The sequence below is a fragment of the Seriola lalandi genome, unplaced genomic scaffold, assembly GCF_002814215.2.
Source record: "Seriola lalandi dorsalis isolate HSWRI2012SDOR001 ecotype SW California unplaced genomic scaffold, Sedor1 jcf7180002054664, whole genome shotgun sequence".
Classification (NCBI taxonomy): domain Eukaryota; kingdom Metazoa; phylum Chordata; class Actinopteri; order Carangiformes; family Carangidae; genus Seriola; species Seriola lalandi.
The window spans coordinates 847,262-855,068 of record NW_019525217.1 but is presented as its reverse complement, the minus strand read 5'-3'; the positions used below and the strand labels follow the sequence as shown (position 1 = coordinate 855,068).

Below are 7,807 nucleotides of genomic sequence, written 5' to 3'. Positions count from 1 at the left end.
CATGCCCCCACTGCTGAAAAAAATCCTAGAGGAAACACTGAGACCCTTATCATCATAGTGGATATTGTGCTAATGTAGTGTGTAATCCTCCCAAATATTAGTGTTTGGTCAAATTCCAAAAGGAAATCTGTGCATTTGCCAAGTCTTGAGGGGCTAGAATAACTTCCTGCTTTGCCATGTCAGTAATCAAGCCTTACTGGCATCCTGACTGCACCTCTTCAATACTTTGTGTGGCAGACTTAATTGTTTCAGACAAGGACAGGAACTTAACAGCAAACCATGATATTTTAGGACAATGGCTCTGCTCTGAGGCTGCTATGAACTTTCAGACCTTCAGCACAGAAAAAGCCTTGGAATGAAGCCAAAGTGCGGATTTTGGCCCACAAGGTGCAAAATTGTTCCCAAAAACTGAGTTCGTCCTCACGTAAGAGCAATAACTGCACTCACTAAAAGTGCCAGCTCTCTTGTTTTATAGTTTGATACTTCTCTATCTTTATCAGTGTCCCTGGGCAATACTTTAAAAAATGAAATTTTGAGACGTGACCTAACTTGCAAGCTCACAAAACTGATATCACTGGACATGTCAAGGATATGAGCTGCTTGTTTTCTGATGCCTAATCTAGAATACTAGGCTGCGAGGCAACGTACGAACAAACATCTACAAAATGCTCTTCAATATTTTTGTTAAACTGTTCCTGCATATTAAGCTCTAATTTCTAACCATTATATGTAATAAGGAGGGTGGCTATATGCTGAGGTGCTTACCTGAGAGAAGAGGTATGACATTACAAAGTCATCGAGGACAGGGCTTTCTGACCCCTTGGCGACGCCATATCGGTATGCCCGCGATGCCCCACCACTGAACCAGCCAGGGAAGTAGTACCTGTAGTAAACGGTGATAAGGAAAATGTATCAAGTCACATGGATATTTGACTTTTAATCTGGAGAAGATGCTGAAGAGACAACACAGAGGGAAAATAATGCAACCTTATTCTGAAAAACACATCTTCTGAAGCCGATTCATCAAGCTGGAAGATGTGGTTTGGTGAAAACCACAAGCAATCTCGCTCTCTGAAGAGACCAAAAAGGCTGCAGTACAGAGGTGATATACCTAAAGCAGACAAAGAATGAGAAACCACATTATGTTCTGTGAACTAACACTCCATTTGATTATATATAACATGATCTTTAAAACAATACAGCTCGTCTATACTGTGTGTTACTAGCTTGATCCGAAATACATTTTCTTTGTTTATTACTATAAAATGAAGTGCACAAATAAACTACAGTATACCTGTGGAAATTGTGTTACTTCAGGGCTGAGGAGCACTTACTGTATTACATTATGCCTCAGGACACACATTTGAAAGCTATCTGTTTCTAGTACCAACACAGGTGAACAGAAGGTCAATTAAGATTATCTAAAATGTCAGCTATGTTTTGTTTATCATCAAACACATAATGTGCGATTCCAACAACATGCAGGTTAGTCTTGCCAAGCCCTCCCCCGACCTCACGGCCCTGCTCTATGTATTAGTTGCATCATATTTTTATTAACTCTTAAATTGTACCTATGCAAAACAAACAAACAAACAAACAAAAAAACCAAGGCTATCACATTTTTGCTTATCCTTAAACAGAGTAAAGAAAGTTAGACTGTAAACAAAGCATGGAGATGATTGAACAAGCCAACGATTTTTTTGCTGATGTTCCACTGTGGCCTCTTGATAACCTTATCTTGGGACCTATGCCCTGAGTTACAGCAAAACACATGAATGAGGGTGCTTTATGCAGGCTTGTAGAGCTTTGAGTACTCACTGCACGCCTTGGCTGCATCTATACACAGCTCTTCAGCCACATAGTCCCCAGGTGGGTAGCTGAGTAAGCTGCAGTCAGCTGCTCCCTGGCTGCTGTGGTAGAAATGAAGCCTCAGAACAGCAGCGGCTGGTCTTGTGTCTGGAAACTCCCGATGGGCATTTCCATTTTGATGCACCGCGGGGCATGTGTCTGTCACAGTGTCCATGGCTGGCAGGGAGTCCCTCAACGACACGCAACCTTCAATCAGTTAAAAGAAAATGTCAGCAGAAGTAAGGACGGCTTCTTTTTCTCAGCAAAGTGTGATGAATTTAACATCATAATCAGGGAACATGGGCACAACTGTTATCAAAATTCAAGCATTACATAAAGCTGCAGTACAAAGGGACCATTGTCTGGAAAAAGGTTATAAAATCTGTAAATCTAATTCAAAAATAGGCTACTTGCAGTGAGAGTTATCAAACACACTCAGAAGTTTCACTGCAAATGGGATATTGAGATTTTTAGCCCTGCTGCACAGCATATTTTGATAGCAGTTTAGTGTTAACCAAGTTTCAAATATATTATTCTCACTACATACAATCCTTACTGTGAGATGTAAACACTTTTTGCACTCTGCAGAGGCAAAGCAGAATACCTCTTTCAAACAGCTGCTATTCAGTTAACCCCATCTCCCTTTAACTCAAAGACAGTATTATATCAAGCTGGGAGCTGAATTAAGGATGTTTTATTTCTCCCACAATCATAACCTAGCATTCATAGATGCTGGGGTTCCATTCTCAATTTTTATATGTAGCTTATCAACAGCATAACAAACTAGTTCTAATGATTACTAAAACTTTTCAATGTTTTTTTTTTTTAGCATTAAAAATGTAATTACCCTTGAATTACTAATATGAGCTCTTTTTGGCCGATTAGAGCTAACACAATAAGGAGGAGTTCAGCTATGTTGAAATAAAAACTAATCACTCCGCCATGTGTGAATCACAGTGGGTGTAATTCATTTCTTGAGGGAAAAATTTACTTATGCGTGTGAAAATTGCATAATTTAGAAAAGGGAACTTATGAAGCAATTCTGAGACAGTAAATCAGGAGAGGGATATAAGAAAAATTGCAAAGCACTACATATACACTATGGTCAATCATTTTAGAGACAAATAAGACACAATTGCAAATCTGCAATGAGCAAGCGGTTCCTCAAAAAGTGAGTATTTGTACTAGACGGATACTAATGAAAGAAGCCACCAACAGGACTACGGCATGTCTGAAGTAGTGCAGGTTTCTATGGCGTCACTTCTAAATATTGACTATTGGTCTGTGTTCAAAAAAAGCTTATTCACCTTGATTCAAAAGTTGTAGAACATCTAAACACAAAAACTTCACAAGCAGGTGTGATTATTTTCATGATCGATTATTCATCAAGTACTGTTATAATCTATAAATAGTCAGTCTATAAGTAGTGACTAAAAACGTTACAATTTTTCAGAGTAATTTGCAAAAAGAGATTCAATTCACAACAAAATTAAACTGAAAAGCAACAAATCCTTACAATTGAAGAAAACAGTTTATTTACTTAGTATGTAAACTGTCAGTTGATCATCATAATTGCTGTTGGTGAATTTTATGTCAATCAACTACTCCTTTAACGAATTACTAAATTCAGCCCTTGTATGAATAATGGTCAGTAAGCAAAGAAACAGTACACTGAAGCATGGAGCATGCAGTCTGATGTAATAACATTTCCCACAGAAAGAGGAAAAAGAAAATACGGCAGCTTTGACATTCGTGAAATTTAATACATTTCGTTAACTTCTGCAAAATCCTGACCCAAGGATGACTGGCCATACAATCTCATACAGTCATATCAATTTAGTCAAGGATTTACACTGACTGTTCACCATGAAGCTCTAAAATATCAATACTTCCGACTTTCTGCAGCATCACTATATTAAATCTTCACATGACCTACTTCATGAGTTTTATAACTGAATGGACAATCTACACAGACAATAAGAATGCCAGAACTGAAAGGGAGGAATGCCTTGTTTTCTGGACGATGTCTGTTGTTTTGTAAAGTTCACCCAAAGGTTGCTATGTCAAGTAGCAAAATCCCAAATCAACAGTTAGATCCGGACAAATATTAGAAACTTAGCTGAAGAACAAACTCATCCAGGCCATGATCTTGTGTGCTACCATTAGCTATAGCTTCAATAGATTAACTTAACGCTAGCACCCTCACACACCCACCTATGTAAGTTAACTATCATGTAAGCAGAGTATGCAAATGTATTTCAGCAACTTGGCTAACTAACGCTACGAGTTTACATTTTAAACGTTGAAAAAAGAAATTGGATAAAGCTGTCGGTGAATTATTAGGTAGTGTAAAGACTTACTTTGGTAGATGAGCCAGACGTGCGGCTAGCTTGCTGCTAGCCTCCTAGGCCAGCGCAGCGGCCAGGACGAGCGAGAGTTTGACGGCTACAGCCGGACACTGCTGCTCAGTCCTTTAAGATCAGTACTCAAACACCTGCACGAAGAGATAACAGTTTATTTATGGTCGAAATCCATATGGAAATATTCTTATTTCCATGTCGCACTCAGCTGGCTAACCTGCTACATAAGCTACCTCTGGTCAGCCTAGCGTTACCCATCTCTCTCTCCGGAGGAACTTTAGCCGTCTATCTTGTCAATCTTGTAACTTAAGCTAACGCTAACTAAAACCACGTCGTGCTCGGTTACAAAAAATTGTCCGATAACACGGAATTCATCTGCAGGCGATCATCATCTTGTGCCAGAACATGTGGCTACAGGTACGACGAAAGTTACATTATTGACATCTCGTTAAACTGAATGGCTAGAACTCTGACAAGGTTGCTAGCTAGTTCGCCAGTGGCAGGTACAGCGCAGCCGAAGTCAGTCAACAAACCAGCCTCTCCCACCACACCAATGCTGCCTTCAGGTGCTGTCGGAAATGTTGCAATTACAACATTACAACCCAGACAAAAACGCCAGTTGTGCATTTGTCCGAACATTAAAAATAATACTTGACCATAGCCTGTCCGCATACTGGTGCATTTCTGTTCAAAATCTAATTACTACAAAAGTACAGCCCTCAAAATACTTTAAGTATTAGTGAAAATTGGTAAGTCCATACTGTGTTGCATTACATAGAGAGGTATTTTTATACCCTCAGTGACATAAATGGGGTGGACAAAACTATAGAAACACCTTTCCATATAATGCAATACCAAAAAATGCAGCCTCCAAAATAACCACAAAGTCAAATCAGCATCTCACAGAAACAGTTTCAATAAAAACTGAACCTTACACTGATTATGAACATAGGATTTATTACTGGACTCTTGTATTAGAGTGCATTAGTTTAAGCTAGGTGTCCCTAATTAACTGACAGCTGAGTATAAATCATGGGCTAAAACGGAAAGGAAGGTGAACCACTGAATGGGACAGACATGTTTTAAGACATATAGAACTATTTTGCAAATCATGAAATTATTCAGAATTATATGACTATGCACAGAAATCCAGGCAAAGTAATGTTTGATAGACAAATTTTGTATGTTGCAATGTGTGAAAACTAAACATCATGACAAATTAAAACAAATAAATTAGCACACACAGTTTGATTTATTGCATCTGTGCATAATTATCAAACAAGTACGAGTCAGGGGGTATGGAGGTTACAAAGAGCACATGAAGGCAGCATCTTCACACTGAATCAGTCCCCTGGCTTGTCAACCAACAAACCAGCAGCCTAACCAACACCCACCAACCGAAACTGAAATAAACCACTAGGTGCACACATTACACAAGGGAGCAGACTGAACACAATATCATTAATGCCTATAGTATGAAATGCAATGCAGTGCAACAGCTTTGGAGCAAATGTTAAGTCGTTGAAGATGATATTACATTTTTGTTAAGATTGTATCAGAGGCATATTGAATCAGTTTTATGACATTTTAGGCTGTAGATTGTTTGTTGATCGTTTATTTTGTCAACCATGTGTACTTTTAAGTGACGACAGCTTCTGCAATTAGATTCTGGTTTGAACTGGTTTGGAGGCTACCTCTGACCTCAGCAAATGTATCTGCGAAACTGGTGTAAATTTATATATAGAAGGCTGACAGAAATAGAGACGTTACAGACTGACCCATGACAATGATTTCATTATTCTGGAAATAGGAACAACTAAGTGGGTGGCGTGGTGGTTAGAGACACACCTCTTTGGTGTGATGGGCAAGCAAAGCAAAACATAATTGTAGACATGTTGCTCCCACTTATCTCCCCAGAGGCATTAATCAGAGGCCGACTCCTGAGGGTCACCCAACATCCCCTGTCACTGATCTTGGGTGATACGGCCTTGCCAGTTCATCCCAAAGATGTTGGACAGAGTTGAGGTTAGGGATCTGCGCAGGCCAGTCAACTTTTCCACACCCAGCTGGGAAAACTATTTGCTAATGACATAATTTTCTGAAACCAGGGCATTGTTTTGTTGGGACAGGAAATGGCCCACCCCGAAGTACTGGCACAGGAAACTATTCTCTAAAAGAGTGGTTCCCAACCTGGGGTTAAAGACCCTGCCAAGGGGTTGCCAGATCAGGGGGTGGCGGGATGATTATTTTTTCAGACTTATAACGCTACAATGTTTGCATTTATTTTTTAATGATTTTGACATTTTTGTGCCTCTAAAATGCTCTCAAACACAAAAAGTACAAAGCCACAAACAGCTATGTGAGGCTGTACTGTAACATCAGCACGCTAAAATTCTCACCCTGAATGTGTTACCATATTTGCTAATCAGCCCTAGACACAAAGCATTTTGTATATTGTTAGTTCTGTAGGTGTTTGTTCTTAAGCCAAAGCATTAAACAAATGAAAAATGTGACCTGATGATGGCACTAGATTAAAAACCAGAGGATTGCCAAAGTTATTATAATTCATCCAGGCAGGGACATGAGTGTGTGTACCACACGTTGTGGCAATCCATCCGACAGTTGTCAGTTGACATTTCACCCAAACATCAAAAGTGAAACTCACTGTGGCGCTTGAGGAAAGTTAGGGGATCATGAAGGTCGTCAGGATACACTGTATGCGAACCATGGACATCTGTACAAACAGTCCAATCCATCCGACAATTGTTGTGGTATTTCAGTCTGGATCGACTCACTGAACGACATGCCAGACCTCTAAGGAGAGAGATCCATAGAGCCATAATGTACAACCAACACAGCGAAAAATAGGGAAAATTCATTCTTTGGTTAAACCGGTCACAACCAATAGACATAATGCTACAGATGAGAAGGGGTCACAAGGACATACTGCTTTGTTTAGAGAGGGTACAAGCTTAAAAGATCAGGAGCAACTGTTCTAAAATATGACTATTTTGTAGCATTAAGATTTTCCTTAATAGCTATCTAGCAGATACACAGATCAGCTGCTGCAAGGCAAACACATCTATCCCTTCGTGAACCCCATGGGCAAGCACCTGACACACACACACACACACACACACACACACACACACACACACACACACACACACAGACACACACACAGACACTGAGAAAATATCTAAGAATGTCCTCAGGTGTTTGGGTGACAGCACTCATGCCCCTCTGCCCCCCCACCCTCGACCCAAACCCCCCCACACACCCACAGATGCGCACACACACACACACTCATACAGGAACAGGAAAATCTGTTCTGCTTCAACACTTATCCCTCCAGTGGATCTAAAACAGCATCACAGCCGGGTTGCCCTCGGCAGAGAGAGGAGATGGAGGGAGAAAAATGAGACAATAAGAGAGAGGGAGAGGCAGGGGGAGGCAAGGGAGATAGAGGAAGAAGGACAAGTGGAGGAACTGAGAGAAAGAGCAGAAGAGAAAATAAGGGTGGGTTGGTAAAAGAAAGGGAAGTTAGGGGAGGGAGGAAGAAGACAAAGAGCAGCAGAGAAATAGTTTTTATTCACCAA

At 40.2% G+C, this 7,807-nt stretch overlaps 1 protein-coding gene across 2 annotated transcripts in view; it reads right to left on the bottom strand.

Annotated features, from left to right (window-relative positions):
• The window catches only part of jak2b (Janus kinase 2b), a 24,584-nt gene extending 19,858 nt beyond the window's left edge, over window positions 1–4,726 (bottom strand). The window contains exons 1-5 of one of the 2 annotated variants that reach the window (XM_023421148.2): window positions 4,426–4,726; window positions 4,209–4,342; window positions 1,819–2,055; window positions 988–1,111; window positions 766–883 (exon numbers count right to left, since the gene is read on the bottom strand). In XM_023421148.2, the coding sequence (XP_023276916.1) occupies window positions 766–883; window positions 988–1,111; window positions 1,819–2,023 (447 nt within the window). In that variant the 5' untranslated portion in view covers window positions 2,024–2,055; window positions 4,209–4,342; window positions 4,426–4,726. The remainder of the gene's footprint in view (window positions 1–765; window positions 884–987; window positions 1,112–1,818; window positions 2,056–4,208; window positions 4,343–4,425) is intronic. The other variant, XM_023421149.2, reaches the window with a different exon arrangement.
• Window positions 4,727–7,807: the final 3,081 nt, after the last annotated feature.